Raw genomic sequence first — 24769 nt, forward strand, 5'->3', positions numbered from 1 at the left:
CCTAGCTACTTGGGAGACTGAGGCAGGAAGATCCCACATCCAAGGACAGCCTCAGGGACTTAACCAGTTCCTGTCTCAGAATAAAATTAAAAGGGCAAAGGGTGTATACCTCGGTGGTAGAACCTTGCCTACCTTGTTCTAGGATTCAATCCCCAGTATTGCAAAAATCATAAAATTATAATAACGATAGAACCTTCCACTGCAGATCATTTATGTGGTGAAGCATCCCTCTGCTGCTGTTGGCGGTCCCTTACCTGGGCTAGGCGCCAAGCTCCCTGGGCTCCTGGAAAGCAAACGATGAAGGGGAGGTGGCCACCATATGGCCCCGCTGCACAGCTGACTGCTGCTGCCACGGAGGAAGCCAGCCCGGGCCTCCTCTGCTCCTCCCGGTACAGCAGTCGGGGCCAGGGCAGGAAGGCCAGCGTGCAGTTTGGGAGCGGGATTCTGAAGCAACACTGCCCACAATAACTGACTGTCCTGGATGAGGGACTCTTGGGGCCTGAGTTTCCTTACCCCAAACCGGAGGTGGTACTCATGCCTATCTCCTGGGGCCATTGTGCAGATTCAACGCTTATGTTTTCAAGTACCTATCGGTGGTCCCTGGCCCTGTAAGTACTGCATCAATCTTACCAGGCTGAGCTGTCAAACCACCACCACGCTCTAACTGTCCCAATATGGACTCCCCCTAATGAAAGTCTCAAATCAAATTCGGGTTGTGAGTAGTTCAAAGGGTGAAGTGAAGCAGTTGCTGTGGGTTGAATGTTGAATGGACCTCTGGGGCTAATGTGTGGGGCTAATGTGCTAATGTGTGATCCCCAGGGTGGGACTGTTGGGAGGTAGTGGAACCTTTAGGAGGTGGGGGCTGGTGGTAGGTCCACTGGTCATCAGGAGTGTGCCCTTGAAGGGGACTATAGGACCCCAATCTTCCTCTTTCTTCTTTGCTTCCTGGCTGATGAGGTGAGTGGTGTTCCTTTGTTTTGCAGTACTGGGGATTAGGCCAGGAGGCGCTGCTCCACTGAGTTACGTCCCCAGCATGTTTTATTTAGAGAGAGCGTCTCACTAAGTTGCTGAGACCCTCCTTGAACTTGTGATCCTCCTGCCTCAGCCTCCCGAGGGTCTGGGATCACAGGTGTGTGGCGCCACGCCCAGCGCAGTGAGTGGCTTTTTCCCACCACACGTTCCTGCCATGTTGTGCTGCCTGGCCACAGGCCCAAAGCAGTGGAGCCAATCAATCATGGATCAGAACCTCCCAAACTGCAAGCCAAAATAACCTTTTTCTCTTTATAGAATAATTATCTCAGGTATGTTGTCACAGTGATGGAAAACTGATGAACACACAATATAGGGTAGGACAATGAGTAAGTTACCACTTCAGTCCAGAGGATCCTTTGATCACCCCCAGGGATTCTTCAAAAGAACTGTGGGACTCTGGGTATGGTGGTGCACCCCTGTAATCCCAGCAGCTTGGGAGGCTGAGGCAGGAGGATCTCAAGTTCAAAGCCAGCCTCAACGAAAGTGAGGCACTAAGCAACTCAGTGAGACCCTGTCTCTAAATAAAATACAAAACAGGGCTGGGGATGCGGCTCAGTGGTTAAGCACTCCTGGGTTCAATCCCTGGTACAAAGAAAGAGAGAGAGAGAGAAGAGAGAAAGAGATAGAGAGAGGGGGAGGAAGAGAAAGAAAGAAAGAAAGAAAGAAAGAAAGAAAGAAAGAAAGAAAGAAAGAAAGAAAGAAAGAAAGAGAGAAAGAAACAACAAACTGTGGGACGCTCTTCAGAATCATGTCACCAAAATAAATTTAAAAAAAAAAAAATGTCACCAAGGGGCACTAGCAACAGCACCAAGGTATTCATCCCCTAACTTCCGTTCTTCCCTGGCCCTGGGCTGCCGATTTCTCCCCGGCATTTGGCACATCCTGTCCGCTCCATGCTTGAGTCAAGTGTAAACCTTGCAGTCACAGACACACAGGCCCCTGTGCCCTTGGATAAGAACTGTTCACCAAGTCTGCATGCGACCTCTGGGGCTGTGCCAAGGGCACATGGCTGGGCCACCAACGCGACCACAACTTGCGAGGACTTGGTAGCACACCAGCTGGGACGAGCTGCCGGAGGGAGGAGCCTCGAGCAGTTCTCCAGCTCGGCTGATCCGGACAAGACAGCAGCAGACCACCTCGCGTATCCATCATGCGGCACACCTGCTGGTGTAGCCACAGGACAAGTCCCCAGAAGTACAACTGCTAGGCCAAAGGGGACCTGCATTTGTCATTTTGATCGATACAGTCAAATCTGGCATCCTGTGAAAGTGCCTGTCTCCTGCACTCTCGCCAACCTCAGCGTTAACACTCCTTGATCTTTGTCAATCTGGTAGATGAAAAAGCAGTACTGTACTTTAAAATTTCATTTTTAAGATTCTAATTGAGGTTGACATCTTCTCGTGTGGTGGAAAGCCGCCTGCGCTCCTAATAAGCTAATGAATCTGCACCACGACTGGTGGGAGCTGCTAATGGCACACAAAGAACACCAGGCACCTTGTGCCTTCTGAAAAAAGAACACAGCACACCTAAGCATATTCTTAAAACGAGCCGGATGCAGGGGCACACACTTGTAATCCCAGCGGCTGGGCAGGCTGAGGTGGCAGGATCTTAAGTCTGAGGCCAGCATCTGCAACTTAGTGAGGTCCTGTCTCTAAATCAACCATACAAAGGACTGGGGGAGGATGCAGCGCACAGGCAGAGCGGTCCTGGGTTCAACCCCCAGTCCTGAAAAAGAAGCCCTGGACCCAAAAGGAAGTAGTTCAATATTTTTCAACTCTTGAAAGGAAAGAACCCAGAATCCCACATTCCTGGAAAATGTCCTTCAGAGTCAGGAGTAATGGCGCACACCTGTAATCCCAGTGACTGAGGAGGCTGAGGCAGGAGGATCGCAAGTTCAAGGCCAGCCTGGATGATTTAGTGAGATCCTGTCTCAAAAAGTAAAAGATGCTGGGAACGAACGTCCATCAGTGGTAGAGCGTCCCTGAATTCAGTCCCCAGTACTGGAAAAATAAAAATAAAAACACAGCCTGGGATGCAGCTCCGTGGTAGAGCACTTACCTAGCACGCATGAGGCCCTGGGTTCCAGCCCCAGCACTGGGTGGGGGAACACAGTCTCCTTCAGGAATCAAGGGGAATTCAAGACATTATCACATTATCCGATGAAGGAATACTCAGAGATTTGTTGTCAAAAGACACATTCTCTATTCTTTCTTTCTGTATACTTGAAAGTTTCCATAACAACTTTTTGTTTTGTTTTTCTCTAATCTCCTTGGTTATGACTTTTGCTCATCTCTCTCTCTCTCTCTGTCTCTCTCTCTGTCTCTCTGTCTCTCTCTCTGTCTCTCTGTCTCTCTCTCTGTCTCTCTCTCTCTCTGTCTCTGTCTCTCTCTCTCTGTCTCTCTCTCTCTGCTGTGAACTGAACCCAGAGCCCTTCATATGCTAGATGAGTGCCCTGCCATTGAGCTATGCCCCTCTGCCCCCAAGTTATTTCTCCATTCCAATCAAAAGCTTCCAAGTAAATGCCACCATGAAGATCCGATTCTTCTTTCATTCATTTTGAGCTCCTCTCTGCGTTCCCTAGTTTCGTGTCATTGTGTGTTATTTTCTGTGTCCCTTATTTCTAACTGGTCCAATTTCTTCAGGTCAAATATGCTTATTTCAATGTCAAGATTTTTGAACTTTAATGAATAACCAATTTCATATGGTCAATTTTCATTTCTGTTGATTTGATGTTTACATTGTTTAAAAATGTATTTATCTTTTGGAGCTGGAGATTGAACCCAGGGGTATGAAAGGGCAGTGATTTAGGAGGCTGAGACAGGAGGATGGCAAGTTCAAGGCCGGCCTGGCAATTTAAAGAATAATAGAAAAGAAAAGGAAGAAATTAAAAAAAAAAAAAAAAAAAAAAAAACCGGGGATGAGGCTCAGTGGTAGAGCACTTGCTTAGGCTGTTTGAGGCCCTGGGCTCAGTCCCCAGCCCAGTAAAACTAATAATAATAATAATAATAATAAAATTATTTAAAAATCCTATCAACTTGATATCATGTTGACTATCTGTGATAGGTGTTATTATTTGCTTTGTCTGCCTTCCTATGTTCCCCTTGGATTTCTCTGCCCATTAATATGGGGCTTGACCTTGAGTGACAGACCGTATTTTCTTGTGGTTTTTTTTTTTTTTTTTTTTTTTTTTCAGGGCCAGGGACCGAATTCAGGGCCTTGTGCATGCTAGGCAAGCACTCTGCCCCTGATCCAAATCCCCAACCCCACAGACCATGTTTTCTAAAGATGTCCACAGAGATATTCCCATTTCACATGCACCACAAGTCTTGTGATTCTGACGTCCTTCTACTAAGCAGTGGGGCTACGTCCTCTTCCCCTTGAACCTGGGTGGACCCCGTCCTGCTCCATGTCTTCTGAGGCTAGAACATAAAAAGGCAATGCATGTCCCCCTGGTTCTCTTGGGACACTTGCTCTTGGAACCCAACCACCACCATGCTTTGAAGGAGCCCAAGGTAGCCCATACAGAGAGAACACGTGGATGCCGAAATGAGGCATTCCTACTGACCCCTGTCCCAGATGTCAGCCTGCAGCAACCACCAGTGTGAGCGAAACACCTCCAGACAGTCTGGCCACAGCCGCTGAGTGTTTCTAGCTGAAGCCCCAGACTTGTTAGAGCAGAGATAAGTGGTTTCCACCATGCCCCACAGCAACTCCTGACCCACAGAATCTCTGAGCAGAATAAAATGGTCGTTTTGGGCTACTCCTTATGTTCTGGGGTGGTTTGTAAAGCCCCTCCCTAACCAGAGCACTCTGGTTTGTGGACCAGAGTAAACCTGAGTAAACCTGAAGCCAACTACAGGCTGAATCTCGTCCCCTCAAATCCCTGTGTTGGAATTCTAACCCAAGACCTCAGACTGTGACTGTATTTGGAGAATAGAACCTTTAGAAGCAGTAATAAATTCCAGTGAGGCCATTGAGGAGGTCCCTAATCTAACCAGCCTGGTGTCCTTAAGAGAAAAGGAGATTTGGGTTCACAGAGGGACATCCGGGATGCTCACAACACAGGAAATAACGTGTGAGGAAACGGCAAGATGACGGCCTCCTACAAACCTCAGAGACAGGAGGATGGCAAGTTCAAGGCCGGCCTGGCGATTTAAAGGGGTCAGAAGGGACCTCTGGAGAAACCAGTCCTGGCAGCCTCTCGATCTCAGACTTGTAGCCTCCAGAAAGTGAGAAAATAAATTTCTGTTATTTAATGACCTGGTACAGGGCTGGGGATGTAGCTCAGTTGGTAGAGTGCTTGCCTCACAAGCACAATGCCCTCGGTTCAATTCCCAGCACCGCAAAAAATAAATAGTAATAATAAAATAAATAAATAAATGACCTGGTATGTGGATTATTGCTATGGCCATTTTGGAAAACTAATCCAGCAACCTACGACCTGGAACCAAGCCTGGCAGGGCCTCCGCCAATTCCAGATCCTTGGAAGATAGAAATAAGCACTTAAGGGCTGAAGAGAGAGCTCTGCTACAGTGTTTACCTAGCATGTTCCAGTCCCTGGGTTCCACCTCCAGCCCTGAAAAAATAAATAGATAAGACACAAAGGAACCGAAATAAATATTTGAAGTTGAAAGTCTCTGAATTCTGGGGCTATTATTACAGCAATTTTTTTTTTTTTTGGTGCTGGACATCCAACTCAGGACTCCCACAGGCTAGGCAGTACTTCCCCACTCAGCCAGCCACACCCCGGCCCTGCACAGCATTATTGTAGAGGGAAAACTGACTAATACAATGTCCATTTTTTCCCTGGGTCTATCTTGACAACTTTCTTTGTTGCCCACAACAACAGAATGCCTCAGTCATTTATTACTCTAAATGGATTTTATTGCCTGCACATTGAACAAGTCTACTTATGTCCAAGCTGTTAGCAAAACATCCAGGTCAAAACTATGGGGTGGGGCTGGGGAGATAGCTCAGTTGGTAGAGTGCTTGCCTTGCAAGCACAAGGCCCTGGGTTCAATCCCCAGCACCGCAAAAACAAAAAAGTATGGGGCGGAGCCAGGGTGCTGGTACACTCTTGTAATCCCAGCTGTGCAGGAGGCTGAGGCAGGAGGATCACAAGTTCAAGACCAACCTGGGCAACTTAGCAAGACCCAGTCTCAAAATAAAATAAAAATGGCAGACCACTTGCCCAGTGTGTGCAAAATCCTTAGTACAAAAAAAAAACAACTTTGAAGCTACTAAAATGATGAGGATGTGAACTAACCTTCAAAGACAATAGATATGATCCGGGGAGGGAGGAACTAAGGAAAAGGAAGGGACTGGGAAACGAGGCTGACCGAGTTGTCTTGTGCGTGCACAAATATGGCATAATGAATCCATTCTGTATGATTATGATGCACCAGTAAAATTTTAAGAGTAGATATAAAAATACCATTATAAAGAAACAATGCCTACATAGAAAACAGAGGGCTGGGGGTGTCGTCAGGGGTCGAGCATTGCCAGGCATGCGCAGGCCCTGGGTTCAATCCCTAGTATTGCAAAAGGACTGGAGACAGCCTGGCGCAGTGGCGCACGCCTGTAATCCCAGCGGCTGCAGGAGGCTGAGGCAGGAGGATCGAGAGTTCAAAGCCAGCCTCAGCAAAAGTGAGGCGCTAAGCGACTCAGTGAGACCCTGTCTCTAAATAAAATACAAAATAGGGCTGGGGAGGTGGCTCAGAGGTTGAGTGCCCCTGAGTTCAGTCCCCTGTACCAAAAAAAAAAAAAAAAAAAAAAAGGACTTGAGACAAAAGAAAACAACAGGATTGGAACATATTTCTGAACACTTCTAGAGCTCCTCCCCCATTAGCTTCTGACTACGAGGTCCACCCAATAGGCGGGAAGGACCCCTATCTGCTCCCTCTCTGCGTCCTTGCCATCTCTCCACCCAAGGCAGATAGAACCTGGGACCAAGAAAGCTGCTTCTCGGATTAATTAAATTGATGTTCGAGGCTTCCCACACTTCGGTCCCGATCTTCCTCTCCTGTGTCTGCTTTCCTCCAAACTCATCTCTTCGGCAGAGGCAGCAGAACCTCCAGGGCCCTAGGTGGTCTTCTGCTCCCCACCGTCTCTGGCTCCTCTCTTCCTTTTCCTCTTTGTGTGAGAGCTCCACCGACTCCCTTTCTTTATTTCTTCTCATGCCTTGGCCCTTACTACCACAGGGCCTTTGCCTAGAACCCTGTCCCCTACCTCTCACCCAGCATCCTTTTTTTTTTTTTTTTTTTTTTTTTTAGTACAAGGGATTGAACCCAGGGGCGCTTAACCACTGAGCCCCATCCCCAGCCCTTTTTTTTTTTTTTTGTGGTGCTGGGGATTTGAACCCAGGGCCTTGTGCTTGCAAGGCAAGCACTCTACCAACTGAGCTATATCCCCAGCCCACTCCCCAGCCCTTTTATATATTTTATTTAGAGACAGAGTCTTGCTGAGTTGCTTAGGGTCTCATTAATTTGCTGACGCTGGCCTTGAACTTGTGATCCTCCTGCCCCAGCCTCCCAAGTTGCCGGAATGACAGGTATGCACCACTGCTCCTGGCTCATCTTTCATAGTTCAACTTCCTCCAGTCTCGGCCAGTTCCTGGGTTGGTTAGTCCAAGCACCGTGCACCTCCACTTAGCATACATTTGTGCTACAATTTACGAAGGTGACCATCTGACTAATGTCTCTTTTCCCATTTCAGAATTTCATATTCACAAGGACTGGAATTCATGAGACTGAAATGAGGTCTCATTCGCTCCATCCCCAGATCCTGGGACATCCTGGGTACATAATAAATACTTGTTACCAAATGAATATTGCTGCCACTGCTCTGCCAAGTCCTTCCATTGGCATCTAGGGTGTCGGTGGGGTGTGCCACTCAGATCTGTCTTCAAAAGGGTGATCCTACGACCACACTTCATCTCACCAGGGCTGCGGCCCCCATGGGCTGCTCCCAGTCAAGGATGGAGCCCTGTGGGGTTTACTGGGGACACAGCAGTTTATACGGGGTCAATTTGCTGCCTCTCAGCTCCAAATTCACTCTTCAGTATCTGCTCCGCCTACTGGGCATGAGCCAGTGAGTCTCCTCCACAGGGAGATGCTGAGCTCTGCCAGTAGGGGGCGCTGCAGGAGGAAGGGCAGCTTCTCTGGGTGTGTGAGAGAGAGAGAAAGAGAAAGAGAGAGAGAGAGAGAGAGAGAGAGAGAGATCTAGCCTTGGTCTACCCACTCATGAGCCCCGTGTCCTATCAACCCCCTCGTAGCCCCCAGGCCTGGGGACCATCTTCCTGGTGTCCTCCTGATACACACAATTTAGGCCTTGCTTCTACAAATGTGCCCTGATCCATCCACCCACCCACCCAGGCCTCAGCCCCCTTGGCCTGGTGACTCTGGAGCAGCTGTGACTCAAGCAACCCACCCAACCTGTCACCAACCTGCGGGCTGCAACCACATGGTCGCCTATGAGGTCTAGATCCCAGTGTGGGGAGGGCAAGTGGATCCCTCCCTGGCGACTCCCCTGGGTACCTTTTAAAGTTCTCTGTAGAGAGCTACCTCCTTGCGTCAGCTGGCGAATGCTTCCTATTAAGCAGCCTCTGTTTGAACGGCCATGTGGGCCTGTCTCCTGACTGAACTCAGACGGTCCCGACCCACTGCCGTCTGAGGCTCCTCCTGTCCACTCCTTCCTGTCCTCTCTTCCTCACGGATTTCAGACTAGAGCCTCCATCTGAAGCTTCTTCCCATCCCGACTGCCATTGCCCCTCTCCTCGTCCCTCACAGGCATGGCCTCCAGCAAATCTCTTTGCAGGGTTGATTTTTCAGCTGCCCATCACACCAGGGTTGAAATCCCGTGGGCCCCTGTGTGCTCTGCTCTTTGGCCCAAGACCAGCGGCCCCATGGCCTGGCCTGCCCTCCCAGGGTGCTCCAGGTCATTCTTCCCCTGTCACCACAGCCCCTGAAGGTCCGCCACACACAAGCCAGAATCCCACCTTAGAGGACGACACTCTCAGGTTCATCTTCCCTCCCTCCCTCCGTCCCTCCCTCCGTCTCTCTCTTTTCTGGTGCCAGGGATCGAGCCCCGTTCCTCACACATGCTGGGCCAGCGCCCTGCCTCTGAGCTGCCTCCCCAGCCCTGTTCCGACTTTGATGCGAGGCCTGTCCTGCTATTTCGGTTGCCCGAGTGGAGGCCCCATCTCTCCAGGAGGCCCTCGCCTGCCGCCCGGCCCCTCTTAACGGCCCTGCATCCCGGATGCTCTGCTTCTCCAGCGCTCTCACTGCCAGGGACATACTGCGCATTACAGTCACAATCCGCTTTCCTCCTTCCGTGGAGGAATGTCTCCTCCACGAGGCGGAGGACTTTGTCCTGTTCACTGCTGCAGCCTCAGGGTCTGGATAGTACCCGGTACACAGGCCACAGCTGTGGTGGCACACGCCTGTAATCCCAGCAGCTTGGGAGGTTAAGGCTGGAGGATTGCAAGTTCGAGGCCAGCCTCAGCAACCTAGTGAGGCCCTCAGCAACTTAGTGAGACCCTGTCTCAGAATAAAAAGTTAAAAGGACTTGGGACATGGCTCAGTGGTTAAGCAGCCCTGGGTTAAATTCCTGGTATTTAAAAAAAAAAAAAGTACCCAGTATACAATAGGTGCTCAATAAATGTTTACTGACTGAACAAAGGCACACCCTTGCCTTTGCCACTCCCTCCCCCTAGAATGACGTCCCTTCTTCCTGCCTTTCCCAGTCCAGCCACAGCCCAGACTCCTCCAGGAAGCCCTCCCTGACCGCCAGGTCTGGGCCCTGAGGGTGGCTCGTTCCCACCCCTCATCTCCTACGAAGCGGAGGCTCAAGGTGGAGAGAAGAGGCCAGCTTTATTGGAGTTAGGGGAGGGGAGGGCGCTGGGGCTCCAGGGCGGGGCGCTGCAGGCGAAGGCCTGGAAGGCAGCCAGCAGAGGGCATCACTTCCGCCACTCCTTCTTCTCGTAGTCCCATCGAGAGGCCAGGCCTTGCACCGGGTTGCCCTTCATGTCCAGGATGCGCTGGAGCTGCCGGGCCTTCCACTCGTCCGTCAGGGTGACAGGCTTCTCAGGGAACACTGCAGGGAGGGCACAGGGCGAGGACAGCAATGGCTGAGGACTCCCAGGCCCGGCCCCCCTCCAAGCCAGTCTCCAGCCGCAGGGTCTCCCTCCTCCTATCTGGCCCTGCAGATTCTCCTGAGGCAGCACTCCAGGGGCTTCTAGGTTCTAATCCCAGCCTTGCCTTGACCCCCTGCAGGAGCTGGGCCCAGGCCTTCCCACCCTGAGCCTCAGTGTCCTCACCCACTCTGTAGCCAATGGTGGGAGAGCACTGATTTGAAGACTCCCTGGCCATCCTAATCCCAGCTGTACCACTCCCTTGCTGTGTGGCCTTGAACAAGTCACTTCACTTCTCTGAGCCTCAGAGTCCTTACCTGTTCAAAAATAGGTCCTATCCTCGAGGGTTGTGGGGATGCAGTCAGTTAGCATTTATGAAACTAACACAGAGAGGAAGCATCTGCCACGTGTCACCTATCGTCATCATAATCACAGATGTGCTCCCCCTCGCTGGGAGGAGTCGAGGTGTGAGAATTCCTTGTGTTTCCTAAGCAGGGAGGGGTACATTGGGATGAGCTGTTCACTACAGGAACTGAGAGGGCAGTGCAGAACCCAAAGACTGCAACCGTCATCTGGGCAGCTGGAGGCCTGGGGCCACAGATCCCAAGAAGGCAGCCCTTCCTGCCTGACCCAGCTGCGCCTGCGACCCACCCAGGCTGCCTGGCCTCCATCACCTGATGCCTTCTCTCCCAGGGAGGGGAAGGAAGGGAGTCATGTTCACGGGCACCTATGTGCCACGCTAGCCCCACCAGACTGTTTCCCAAAGGCTCTCTCATTTCACCCTCGTGCAGGCCAGGAATTCCCATCCCACTCTCGCACAGGAAGCGAGACGGGCCCACTGGACAGATTGCTAGCGCTTCCTCAGTATCCTCTCATCCAGAGTAATGGCTTTCAGGCCTGAGTGAGCATCAGGACCAGCCAGAGGGTTGTGCAAACGAAAACTGCAGGCAGGGCTGTAGCTGAGAGTTAGAGCTCTTGCCCAGCACGTGCAAGGCCTGGGGTTAGCTTCCCAGCACCAAAGAGAAAGAAAGAAGGAAGGGAGGGAGGAAGACTGGTTCCACCCCCAGAGTGTCTGACTCAGGAGATCTGGAGTGGGGCTGAGAATCTGCATTTCTAACAAGGTTGCAGGTGGTGCTCTCTGTCCAGGGACACTGTGAGATCCATTCTTCTAAGGTAATAAAACCTCAGCTGGACATGTGAGACCCAGCGAAAGACTACATTTCCCAGCTTCCCTTGTTCTTAGGCCTGATCACGTGAGCACCTCTAGCCAATGGGATGCAAGCAGAAGTGGCAGGAGCTGGAGCTGCCATCTTGTGTGTCAAGATGGCAGCTCCAGCTCCAGGTCTGGGTCTGTAGCTCAGTGGCAGAGCACTTGCCTAGCATATGAGCAGCACTGGGTTCAATCCTCAGCACCACATACAAATAAATAAAATAAAGACATTGTGTCCATCTACAACTACCAAAAAAAAAAAAAGATGGACGCTCCTAGTGAAGGATGGAAGAGAAACAAGTCAGAAGGAGCCTGCTTTGTGGAGTCCCAATATCTGGATTGTTTCTTTTTTTCTTTTCCTCTTTCTTTTTTTTCCCATGTGGCACTAGGGATTGAGTCTAGTGGTATTTATCAGTAAGTGGGACTAAGCTACATCCCCAGTCCTTTTTATTTTTTTATTTTGAGACAGGGTCTTGCTAAGTTGTTGAGGGTCTTGCTCAGCCTCTTGCTGAGGCTGACCTCCAACTTTCAATCCTCCTGCCCTCAGTCTCCCAAGTCTCTGGGATTACAGGCGTGCACCCCCACACGAGCCTCTGGATTATTTCTTTAGCCTCATTTTGTGATAAAGGAATAAACTTCTACATTGCTTAAGTTCTTATGTTGGGGATTCTTTGTTACAGCATCTGAAACAACATACTGGAATCTACATGGTTAATACACAGTTATCAGTAACAACACCTTCATGACCAGCCTCCCTCTCATTAAATCCTCACGAGAACACTGAGACGTGGGCATTATTATCCTGTTTTACTGATGAGGAAACTGAGGCCTTTTGAGGTAGAGTCGCTAATGGGTTATGGAAAACAATATTCCCATAAGACAGCTCCCCAAGAAAAAAGGAGGGACTCTATGGCTCGGGAGGTGGGAGGGGAAATTGGCCAAACAGTGAACCTTTCCCAGCGCATTCTTTCCTGATAACAATGGGCCCTGAAGGAAAGGGGCGGATAGGGAGTGCCAGGCCATAAACCTTGACCTTCCCCAAGTCAAATTAGTCCTGAATGACCATGGGCAAGATCCGAGCCCTCAGAGCCCTCATCGCTGGGTCTGGTTTTCACCTGTACAACCAGCCTCTGAGGGTCAAAACTGCAGGTGCACAGCTTCCAATGACCACATCCTCCTCCACCCTGCAAAGCCAGAGTCCCCTCTGTAACTGAGGGCCATTTATCCATCTGGAAAATGGCCCGACAGTGCCCAAGTCTGCGAAGGGACCAAGGCTCCTCCGAGTCCCTCCAGGTCTGCCTCCCTTCCTTTTGCGCTCACAGCCCCTACATTCCAACCCTGGCAGCTACGTTCTGTCCTTCACCCTCCGCCTCTTGGGAGACTCTGGAGAAGTCTTCAGGTGAGTCACAGTATGGCTTCCTTAAGAGTCTGCCCAGTGGCCACGGCCACAAGGCCACAGCCCGGGCCCGCAGCCACTCACCATAGACACGCTGCCACCACAGGAGCAGGGCAGTGAACCCGATGAAGAAGAAGACGCAGCCCACCACGGTCTTCCACTCGCTGGAGCGCCGATTCATCTCTGCGAAGGTCTCGTGGTACTGCAGCCGGTACACTGGAAGCAGGTGGGCGTGGGAAAGGGCCTCCGCCACTCCTATTCCAAAGACCCCGGGCCAAGAGCTGGCCCCCCTCTTCCTCCAGCAAACGCTGTCCATCTGGAAAACCCCCCTCGCCTCTCCCAACACTGGAGACTGGATCCAGGGGCACTCTACCTCGGAGCCACATCCCGGGCCTTTTATTTTTATTTTTTATTTTGAGACAGGGCCTCACTAAATTGCTGAGGCTGGCTTTGAACTTGCAATCCTCCTGCCTCAGCCTCCCGAGCTCCTGGGATTACAAGCATGTGCCACTGCACCCAGCTCAGTCAGCAAATTCTTCTTCTTTTTCTTTCTTTCTTTTTTTTTTTTTTAAGTTTTATTTTTGCCATGCTGGGGCTGGTACCCAGGGCCTCATGCATGTACCCTACCGGTGCGCTATATACCCCCAGTAGGTCCTTCAGCAAATTCTTACTGAGATTGCACTACATACAAAGTATGGCCAAGAAGTGGCGCTACAGCCTTGAATAAGCTGGCTGAAAATTCCTGCCTTTGTGGAGCTTGGAGTGGGAGACAAATGGCAAATCTTCAGACAGACTGTGGGCAGGGACTACTTTGGTTAGAGTGGTCAGAGAAGGTCTCTCAGAGGAGATGACACTGGAGCTGAGGCTTGAAGAAATCAAAGGGAGAACAATCAAGTGAGCACTGGCAGCTAGTGCAAAGGCCCTGAGGCAGGAAAGGGTGAGTGAAGGCCATTGTGGATGAACCAAAGAAGGGAAGGTGTTGCAGTACAGTGTCAGCTGGAGTCAGATCACCCAGGGCCTTGCCAGCCATGGACAGGAGTTTAGATTTCTTTAAGAGTTGGGGAGGGTGGACTTTAGACAAGGAAGTGACAAAGTTGTGCTTTTATTTGACTCAACTTTTTATCAGGATCCTCGCTTCCCTCACGCTAAAGGTTTTTGTTCATCTGCTTTCTTATTTACTGCTTATCTTTCCTACTTGACTCTAAGCCTCAGGGGAACAAGAACCCACTGTTCACTCTTCGATCCCAGCGAATGGAACAGTGGCTGGTGTACAGGAGATTTTTTTTTAAATGTATTTAAAACATAGAACTTTTATTTAACTTTTATTTTTATTTTTTTGTTTAACATGTCTTCTACTAGTTGTCAAAATATAGCCACCAGTAAGTATCTCTATATGGGGTCTAGCCTGGTTGTCAGGAGGTGGGCAGGCTGGGACTGAGCATCCCTGTGACACCTGAGATCAGCTGGAAGAGGAAAGTGTGCAGGACAGCGGGAGGGGAGGGAGCACCAGGGACGCCCCTTTTCTTTCTTTTTTTTTGCAGGGCTGGGGTTGGAACTCAGGGCCTGCACACACTAGGCAAGCGCTGGACCCTTGAGCTACATCCCAGCCCCAGGAACTACTTCTGCACGCATGGACACCGGAAGAGTCTCTCGGAAAAGACATACCGAGACCTGACCTCAGCAGGGCTCCAGAAAGGAGACTGACCCCTCTTCCTTCCTCGCTTCCTTCTGCCCTCTCCTTTTCTTTCTAGCTGTGCTTGGCCACCCTGAGCCTGGGTCTGCTGGGCTGTGAGCTGAGGAGAGGACTGCTTCCTGGCTGGCTGCGGTAAGCCTGGGTGCTCACTGTCGGGAGCTCTGAGCTGTAACATGAGGGAGGAACGGTGGTTTCTGAAATGGAAAGAGGGGTGGCGGGGAGAGAGAAAGAAGGAGCGAGATCTGAGAGGAAGGGAGAGGCCTGGAATGTGAGATTTCAGGGCAAGCATGGAGCTGGTTTGCTTCCAGCCATATGCCCAGTGCCTGGCCTGGTAGTAGGTGCTCAATGACATGCCGGGGTGTGGTGGCACCTGCCTGTAACCCCAGCGATTCGGGAGGCTGAGGCAGGAGGATCTCACCGTTCAAAGCCAGCCTCCGTAAAAGCAAGGTGCTAAGCAACTCAGTGAGACCCTGTCTCTAAATAAAAATACAGAACAGGCTGGGGATGTGGCTCAGGTTCAATCCCAGGTACTTAAAAAAAAAAAAAAAAGAGCTGAAGAATGAATGAATGAAGAAGCAAGTCCTTGAACCTTGAAACGCTGGAGGTCAGGCTGGGTTCCTCCATTGGTGAGCAGCTCTGAATATCAAAGGGTCAGCCCAGGGGCACTCTGTGGGCAGGACCTGGGGGGCCACCCTGCTGCCTCGGGATCAGGTCCCAGCTCCCCGCCTACGCCCTCCCCTCGCTGTTCCCCTCCCCCTCCCCAGTCAATGCCGCCCTTCCCACGCGGCCCCCACTACCTGGAAGCGCCCTCCCGTCCCTTGCAAGTCCTCTGGAGGCCCGCCAGGATCCCGCCTCTCTCCTGTCCCCAGTGCCACCCACCATCAGGCTGCGCACGAAGGCTGGGTGAGCAGGAGAAGGGACGGAGGAGCTTCGGCCCTGGAGCCTTCGGCGGTCTTGCAGGGGCCTCTCCCCCACGTCCCCAGCCAGCCAGCCCGACCCCACGTACAGGCCACCTTCTCGGCATGGCTCAGCTGGGTCCAGCTGCCCTTCTCCTTCTCCTTCAGGGCCCGCTGCTCGGCGCTGAGCTCGGTGCAGAAGGGCTCCTCCGGCATAGGGTAGGAGCGCTGGGCGAAGTAGTCGGTGTAGGGGGTCATCTTGCCCTGGCCCCGGGCTGCGGGCACAAGGAGAGAGATGTGTCCAGTCTGTCCCCAGAACACCTATCTCCAACCATCTCGCTTACTGAGCGAGAGCCACGATAAGGCTTGGGTGGGTTGATTCAGGGCTCTGCACATCCGAGCCAGGGGTGTGGTTCTCGCTCCCTCTTTTTGGCAGGACTGGGGACTGAACCAGGGGTACTCTACCACGGAGCTACATCCTCAGTCATTTCTCTTTTTTGAGACAGGATCTCACTAAAATTACCCAGGCTGGCCTCGAACTTGCAATCCTCCTGCCTCTGCCTCCCAAGATGCTGGGATTATAGGCATGTGCCTCCACACCGGGCTGGGGTTAGCTCCGTTTTGCAGATGAACACACTGAGCAGCTACTGGACTTGCTGAAATGCGCAAAGCAAGGGCTGGGCTGCAGATCAGCCCCTTTGGCCTCGACTCCTGCATTCTCTGGAAAGATTTAAGCCAAGGTGATGTCAGGCAGAGGCCATGGCTGGGCAAAGGCTCAGAGGCAGGAACCCACTAGATATGAAGCCGCAGAGTGTAGGATGCATGCCTCAACAAGGGGTCAAGGGCATGGCTTTGGAGTTAGCCGGTTTGAAGCCGTTTGACCCATCCCAGCACCAAGGAATTCCTTGACTTGGCTGTGCTCAACCCTCATCTGTTAAGTGGGATACTGAGAGTCCAGATGGTGCCTGGCTCTCTGCAGGAGCCCAGCACACCATACTGATTCACAGAGGTGGGTTTTACCACGGGCCTCCTTTCCTATGAGCTTCCCCGATGGCTAAGCGCCCACGACTCCTTTTTGGGGTGCAGAATAAGGCTGGGCACTAGGGATGGTCTTGATAAAGGTTCCTCTGTTCACTGACACAGGAGTGACCCATGTCACCCTAAGGGGACAGCATTGGAGCTGCCTTGGGCAAGGAGTCCTGGCTCTTCTGATGTTCTGGGGCTCAGTCTGTTCATCCGAGAAATGGAGACAGCACAGCGTCCACCTCACACAGTGGTTGTGAAGTCTAAATGTATTAACCTATGTAAAATGCACACCTCGGGGCTGGGGTGGTAGCTCAGTGGTACAGCACTTGCCTGGTACATGTGAGGCACTGGGTTCAAACCTCAGCACCACATAAAAATAAATAAAATAAAGGTATAGTATCCATCTACAACTAAAAAAATATATATTTTTTAATTTTCATCTCAGCTTGGGAAACTACTAAGGGCTCAATAAATGTTTGCTATCCTCCTGAGGGTCAGAAAGTTTCTTCTGATAGCTGGCTGAAGCCTCTCTTGCTTTAAGACTCTTTCTTCTGACTAGGACTGATATCAAGGTCTTGGAAAGGAGGATTCGGGGTTCATGGTGCTGTAGCATGCTTTATCTCCAAAGGCTCTTAGGGGCCTGAGGTTTGCCAGTTGGGCCCTAAGGGGGCTCAGAACTAGGGGTCTGCATCTACATACCCCATAAGCTCCATTTTATGGGGAACTCCTTACAGACCAAGGCGAAGATCAAGGGAAGTGGACAGGGGCCAGGGCCAGGGCTGCATGGGAGGGAGCAGCAGCTTGCATAAAGGACCCCTGCCCCTAACTCCAGAGTTAGGTTGGGACAGAGGGGGTGGAGCCTTACCAGTGCCTCCTGGGCTGTGTGTCCCTCGAGCTGCAAGGCCACCTCTTCTCAGCACGGAGCTCCAGGCAGCTCTGGAGAGCATCTGGGGGGGTGGTAAGGAGGAGTTCTACCCCTGCTGGCCCCACCTCGCAGGGCCCAGGAAACCCTGTTCCCCGTGTGGTGGCAGTGAAGGCCTGAAGGTTCCACGTCGCCCTTATGCCACTGACCCTTCTAATTTTGTCCACTATCCCGTGGGGTAGCTGGAGGGTCCTGGACCTTTGGGTCCTCTCTTGGGTCCTCAAGGCACTGAGAGGAGTCTTAACTCACCACGTATGGTCTGAACACTATGGGGCTGGAGGTCTGGGTTCTGGTGCCAGCCTGGCCAGATTGGGGGCTCCACCTCAATTGTCTGCCCCCAGAGGAAACTGGGTGGGAGTCCAGGTAGGGAGAGGCGGTCCGGAGGCTCTTCCCCACAGGGCCATCTGTGGAGGTCTCTGCACAGATGGTCGGGGGAGGGGGACCCTTCCCCCTAATTGAGTGCCTACGTGCGCACAGAGCCGGCTGGGCTGGATCCGATGGGGGAGGGGACAGGCTGAGCCCCACCCCCACCCCGGGGGACGTCTCAGGGTCTGGCATCCCATGGGGGTGGGGAATGGCTTTAGAGGACAGACTGAACTGGGTCAGCAGGAGGGGGCAGCACATCTGGGAGGAGGAAGAAAGCATTCCACTTCTGGAAAGAGAAAGGGGTTCCCCCACATCTGGGGAGAGGAAGCGAGCATCCCACCTCTGAAGAGAGAGGGGGCGCCCCAGAACTAGGGAGCGATAGGGGACACACCGTGTGTGATAAGTGGGAGGGGCGCCCCCACAGCTGGGAAGGAAGGACTGGCTTGGCCATCTACCCAGTCAGGGATCCATGGGGTCAGGGATCAAGGGGTGGGAGAGCTCCGCGCATCGGGAGGTGGAGCGGGACCTCTATCTGGGGAAAGGGAGCGCGCCCGTGGCGGACAGAGGGTACCCGTCAGGAGCCCCCGACCGTCCTCTGCGGCAGGGACCACAGGGCCAGGCCGAGGGGACGGGCTCGGGGCAGCTAGGATCTCCCACCCTCTCACCTCGCGGCTGGCAGCGGCGGCGGAGCGCGACCCGGTTCTTCCAGCGAGTAACGGGGAACAGGCTGAGAAGGGACCAGAGCGCCGGCGCCCGCCCCCCGGCCCGCCCAGCAACTTTCCTGCGCCGCCCCCGCGTGGGAACGTCCTGTCTCGCCCGTCCAGGGCGCCCGGCCCGAGTCCCTGGGGGCGCGCGGGCCCAAGCCTGCGGGGAGAGCGACCGTCGGGCGACTCCGTGTCCATTCCCCCACCCGCCCAGCTGCTACCCCTGGAGACCCTCAGCTGACAGCGCCCCTCGCCCTTTGTGATGGGCCATCCCAAGAGCAGGATGCGCCTGTCTCCACACTTCTGCTTTTGCTGTTCCTCCTGGAACCCTCTCCTCACGGGAGCCTTGCCAGCCCTTCAGCCCAGTTCAATGCCTCCTACTACATCTGGGAGCTGTCTTGTAGTGTCTTGTGTCTCCCTGACCCCATTCCAGGGAGAGGTTGTTGAAAAGCCTGTCTCAGGGTTTCAAATGTTAGCTGTGTGACTCTCAACAAATGGCCTGACCTCTCTGGGCTCCTGTTTTGTTTGTTTCTTTGTTTTCTGTGAAAGGAGACATTATAATGATATAATGATAGCAACCTCCTCATTTTTTTTAACCTCACATAACTGTGGTGAAGACTGAATCCAGAATACAAAAAGTCTCAGGTGGCTGGTGGTGGTGGCATAAAATCGCATAAAATCCCAGAGACTCAGGAGGCTGAGGTAAGAGGATCCCAAGTTTGAGGCTAACCTTGGCAATTCTGACCCTGTCTCAAGATAAAAAATATAAAGGGCTGGGGTTGTAGCTTAGTGGTAGAGCACACCTGTAATCCCAGCCACTCCAGAGGCTGCAGCAGGAGGATCATGAGTTCAAAGCCAGCCTCAGCAACTCAGCAAGGCCCTAAGTAACTCAGTGAGACCCTGTCTCTAAATAAAATAGGAAATAGGGCTGGGGATGTGGCTCAGTGGTCAGTGCCCCTGAATTCATTTCCTGGTTACCCCCCCCACGCACGCCCCCAACAAAAATAATATGAGAGGTAACCAAAGGAAGAAAGGGAGTGATGTGGTTAAAAGGAGCAGAGCATGAGGGCAGTAAGCATGGCCTCAGATTGCCCACCCATGGTGGACTGATGGTGAAGGCTGTGGTCGCCATTGTGGGCTCAGGGCCAGAGCTTTTGGGTATCCTGGCTCTGGGCCCATGAAGCGTGCTCAGTCCCAGCCATTCATCAAGTGTTTGGCTAGCTCAGGGATGAGCCTAGAAGGAAAGACTCAGGGTAAGACGGTAGAAAGAACCTGGAGTGGGCAGATTGCACATCACCTCCTGGACAAGGGCAGAGACGGACACCACAGCCCTGAGAAGGCTCAGGGGTCACGGAATTCCAGTAGCCGCTCAGGGTCCAAGAGTGGCCCTTCGGAGTCCAGTACCCTCTGGTGTTCACTCCTGGGAGCGGCTCCTCTAATTCCAGGTTTGAGCGACCCCAAAGGGAGCCTTACCCCTGGAGCCCAGCCAGCCTTATCTCGTGTCCTGTCTAGTAGCGCCTTAGAGGCAGAGGACAGGGGAAGACCCTGCTTCACGGAGCCTGGAGGAGAGCACGCCTTGGATCTTGTTAGTGTCCGGGGCGGAGGGGAGGTGGCTCTCCTCGAGTGAGTGGCCTATGCGTGGGCTCTCCTGCTGCCTCGCTAGGTCGCCCTTTCTGGACCTCGGTTTCGCATTTCTCACAGGGCCTCCCAAAGGGAGGCGTTTGGGGAGCTCGACCTCCGTTTCCCACCCCCGCCTCTGTGGGAACTCCAGGCTCCGGACGTGGAGTGATGCTGTGATAAGGAACAGCTGTGCGGGAAGCTGGCCCCGGGCGGCTCAGGGTAGACGCGGGGCAGCGCTACCGCGCGGGCCATGGTGGCACATCGTCTGGAGATCCTGGGCCTGGGAGTAGACGGGCGCGGCCAGGGAGCGAGCACAGGAGCCGAGAGGGCTCCAGACGGCTCGTTCCAGGTCACTCATCGCCATGGACGCTACTTTTGAGTACCGCGGGGCCACGGGCGGACACCGTGGGAACAGCCACCTGGGAAGTGATAGGGGTATGCCCTCTTCCTGTCGGCTCTGCGGTTCGGACCCCCCGGGGAAGCCCCTATAGAAAGGGGCATCCCGCCCTCACTCGGTCAGCTCCAGGGAGCACGAGATTCTACCCAGACACAAAGGCCTGGCAGCACGACCGCCACCCAGGCGCTCGGCTTCACGAAGGGACCAACTCCAGCCTGCCCATCAGAGGGGATACTGAGGAAGACCTAGGTGTCACGCAGGACCTGAGGCAAAACAGGAAGAGGTGTCGCCCGGACAAGCGTCGCGGACCGGACCCCCAGGGCCGGGTGTCCTGGCGGCGGGTCTAAGGTGGTCTAGCTCAGGAGCAGACTCCCGGGGTCGGTGGAAGGGTGGGACCAGCTGGAAGAGCGGGACCAGCTGGAAGAGCGCGGAGCGCGCTCTGGGAGGCGGGGCCAGGGGCCAACCAACAGAGTTGCTGAGGAGGCAGGGTCAGTGGTAGGGAGGTGGGGCCAGCTGGTGGGGCGGGGCCTGCCCGCTTTCCCGCCTGCGCCAGATGGAGCAGCCGGGCTGGGGCTCCCTGGCGGGCGAATGTAACTGCAGGGTACCGGGCGATGGTGCTGGGAGGGAGAACTTCGCGTGAAGACTTATAGACGAAACCGGGCTCTATGGCACGTGTAACCTCAGATACCGGGGAGGCTGAGGCAGGAGGATCACCTGATCCAAGGGTTCGAGGCCAGCCTGGGCAACGTGGAGAGACCTCAACTCTTGAATTTTAAAAAAAAATGCAATAAAACTGAACAACCAGGCAGAGTCAGAGCCGGGACGCCGAACCAGGACTGCCACGGGGATGACCACTAACGGCGGAATTTGGGGCCCGCGACAAATCACTATAGGTGTGATCCAGGGCGGTGGACACACTGGAAGTGAGCAGGACAAATGGCCTAGGGATGGAATGGACTGGCCCCTCTGACCAGTCTGATCTCCGTATCATCTTCCTCCTGCTGGCCCTTCCCAGAGCGGACACACTCAGGAGGAGTGAGGCCGAGTGAATGCAAAACTGATGGGATTCTGGGCGTGCAGGAGGTGGAATGAGCCCGGGCACTGATCTCTTCCAGTCCTGCTCCGGAGCTGCCCACGAGCCTACAATAATCTGCAGCTTCTGCTTCAGATCTTCCAGGGCCTTCTGCACTACCAAACTGAGGGATGCAAGGCAGGCTGTGAGGGACCCTGGCCAAGCCCTCAGGCCTCACCACTTGTCCTGTTTTCCTTCTCTGTGTGTGTGTATGTGGTGGTACTAGGGATCCAACCCAGGGTTGCTCTATCATCGCCAGCCCTTTTTATTTTTTATTCTGAGGTCGGGTCTCGCTAAGTTGCCCAGACTGGCCTTAAGCTTGCCATCCTCCTGGCTCAGCCTCCTCAGTTCTGAGTAACTGGGATTACATGTGTGTGCCTCCACACTGCAGCATCTGTCTGCTTTAGGACACTACTGGCTCGTGGGCATGGGTATAAGGGTATGGCTCCCAGATGTGAAGAGAATGCCCTATGGCATTCTCAAATCCTTTTTTTCCCCCCAAGGGTGCTCTACCACTGAGCCACCTCCTCAGCCCTATTTTGTATTTTATTTACAGACAGGGTCTCACTGAATTGCTTTGCACCTCACTTTTGCTGAGGCTGGCTTTGAATTTGAGATCCTCCTGCCTCAGCCTCCCAAGTTACTATTCCCCTTCCTTGAACCTGGTCTTTGTGACAGTAAAATATGGTGGCAATAAAACTGTGACTTCTCAAGCTAGGTCATAAAAATGCCAGGTGCTCTCTTGGGACACTCTTGGAATCCAGCCTTTGGTGTGAGGAAGCCACAGTAGCCCACTTGGAGAGACATGGGAGGTCATGTGTAGTGTCTTGACTGGAACCCTGCTGAGGGACCAGACTACAGCAGCATCAACTCACAGATGCATACATTGCTACGATTTGAATGTGCCTCCCCAAAAGCACGTGTTAGAAACAATCTGCAAAGCATGGCGCGGGGAAGGAGGGCCCATGAGAGGTGACTAGTCAATGGATTAATGCTGTCTTCATGGCAGGGGGTTTCTTACAAAAGGAAAGGCTCCACCCCTCTTGCTTCTTCTTGCCCCTTTGCCTGTCTGTCTTCTGTCATAGGATGATGCAGCAAAAGGCCCTCAGCGGATGCTAGACTTTCCCATCTTGGACTTTCCAGCCTCCAGACTATGGCCAATAAATTGCCATTTCTGATAAATTATCCAGTCTGTAGTAGTATTTTATTATAGCAGCACAAAGTGGACTAAGACATACATCTTTAGATGATTCCAGAGCCAGGCCATCAAGTCCTTCCTAGCCATCCGGTCTTTCCACCTGAGGCCCCAGACATAATGGAGCAGAGACAAGTCATCCCTGGTGTGCCCTTTCTGAATCCCTGACGGCAGAACCCACGGGCATCGATAGTTGTTTTACACACAGTTTACAGGAGGCTTGTCCTGCAGATATATAACTGGAACAGTAAAGGCTGCTACTTGACTCCTCATTGGGTGCTCAGTTGTCATTACTTGGGTAAGGAAGAATATATTGTATATTTTTTTATTCTTCTTTTTAGCTATATATGACAATAGAGCATTTTGACATATTATACATTCATGGAGTATAACTTATTCTAACTAGGATCCCATTCTTGTGGTTGTACATGATATGGAGTTACACTGGCCGTGTATTCATATACAAACTAAGAAAGTGATATTTGATTAATTCTGTCTTTCCTATTCCCATCCTCCTCCCTTCCCTTCTTTCCCCTTTGGCAAAGAAAAGCATGTTATATATTGACACCCCAAACCCCACTACCGTCCTTCAAATTTCATTCAAATATCATCTTTGTGTGTGTGTGTGCGTGTGTGTTACTGGGGATGGAACCCAGGGGCACTTACCACTGAGCCGCATCCCCAGCCCTTTTAATTTTTTTTTTTTTTTTTTCTTTTGGCGGTGCTGGGGATTTGAACCCAGGGCCTTGTGCTTCTGAGGCAAGCACTCTACCAACTGAGCTATATCTCCAGCCCAATTTTTTTAAATTTTGAGACAAGGTCTTGATAAATTACTGAGGCTGTTCTTGAACTTGTGATCCTCCGACCTCAGTCTCTCGAGTAGCTGGGATTACAGTGTGCACCACTGGGCCTGGCTAGTCAAATGTCATCTCAGAAACTTTCCCTGACCCAAATGGAGAGTGCTCTCCCTAATCTGTTTCGATTTATTTTCTTCCCAGCACTCTTCATTATCCAAAATTAAACACGAAGAACCCCACTAGTGTATGGGGGTAGGAAGGATAGTAGAATGAATCAGACATTATCACCCTATGTGCATTTATAACTATATGGCCACTTAGATTCTACATCATGTACAACCAGAAGAATGAGGAATTCTATTCCAGCTACATATGATGTATCAAAGTGCATTCTACTGTCATGTAGAACTAATTAGATCAATTTTTTTTTTTCGGTGCTGGGGATCGAACCCAGGGCCTTGTACTTGCGAGGCAAGCACTCCACCAACTGAGCTATCTCCCTAGCCCCTAGATCAAATTTTTAAAAATTAAAAAAAAAAAAGAACCCCACAAGTTTGCTTAGCTTCCATCTTCTGCCCACAAAGCCTGTTCATTTGGTCTCTACTTCCACACTGCGATAAAGTAGCATCTGCCTGTTAGACTGATACCGCACTATTTAACATTTACCGGTGCACTTGTAAATCATAATTTCAAAAGATTTCAATCCAGGTACAGTGACACATGCCTGTTATCTCAGCAACTCAGGAGGAGGAGGCAGGAGGATTGTTAAGTTTGAGGCCAGCCTAGGCAACTTAGTGAGACCCTGTCTCAAGATTAAAAATAAAAAGGATGGGGATGTAGCTCCAAGAAACAAAATTCAGTTTTCCAGTGTTCGTTCATTGCTATTACATATAAAATAATTAATTTTTAAAATTTTTATTTGCAGATGGACACAATTCCTTCGTTTGGCTTATTTATTTATTTTTAACAGTGCTAAGGATGGAACCCAGTGCCTCACATGTGCTAGGCAAGCGCTACACCACGGAGCCACAAGCCCAGCCTAATAACTGATTTTTTAAGATCATCCTTGAACCCTTGACCTTGCTTAATTCATGTGCTAGTTGTATTGGCTTCCTCCAGCTGCTATAACAAGTGACAGACTGATGGTTCATACAGCAGAAATTTATTGTCTCATGATACTGGAGAGTAGAAGTCCAAAAGCAAGTTGTTAAAGGGTTGGTTCCTTCTGAGGGCTGAGAAGGGAGGATCTGTCCCAGGCCTCTCTCCTGGGCTTAGACACTGCTGTCTTCTCCTTCTTTACCTTGTTTTCCCTT

The 24769-nt window shown here is 52.1% G+C and overlaps 1 protein-coding gene and 1 non-coding gene across 2 annotated transcripts; both read right to left on the reverse strand.

Annotated features, from left to right (window-relative positions):
* Nucleotides 1-9866: 9866 nt before the first annotated feature.
* On the reverse strand, nucleotides 9867-18438 carry LOC124977244 (cytochrome c oxidase subunit 4 isoform 2, mitochondrial). Its single transcript, XM_047540677.1, has 5 exons — nucleotides 18337-18438; nucleotides 17249-17330; nucleotides 15468-15632; nucleotides 12853-12984; nucleotides 9867-10125 (listed from the first exon to the last, which is right to left on the reverse strand). Exons 2-5 carry the CDS (start codon nucleotides 17328-17330, stop codon nucleotides 9989-9991), a joined length of 516 nt encoding a protein of 171 aa, XP_047396633.1. The 5' UTR covers nucleotides 18337-18438; the 3' UTR covers nucleotides 9867-9988.
* Nucleotides 18439-23375: 4937 nt separating this feature from the next.
* Nucleotides 23376-23449, reverse strand: Trnal-cag (transfer RNA leucine (anticodon CAG)). The gene has a single exon. It is a non-coding gene; the product is annotated as a tRNA-Leu (tRNA).
* Nucleotides 23450-24769: the final 1320 nt, after the last annotated feature.

The sequence above is a fragment of the Sciurus carolinensis genome, chromosome 2 (genome assembly GCF_902686445.1).
Source record: "Sciurus carolinensis chromosome 2, mSciCar1.2, whole genome shotgun sequence".
NCBI lineage: Eukaryota > Metazoa > Chordata > Mammalia > Rodentia > Sciuridae > Sciurus > Sciurus carolinensis.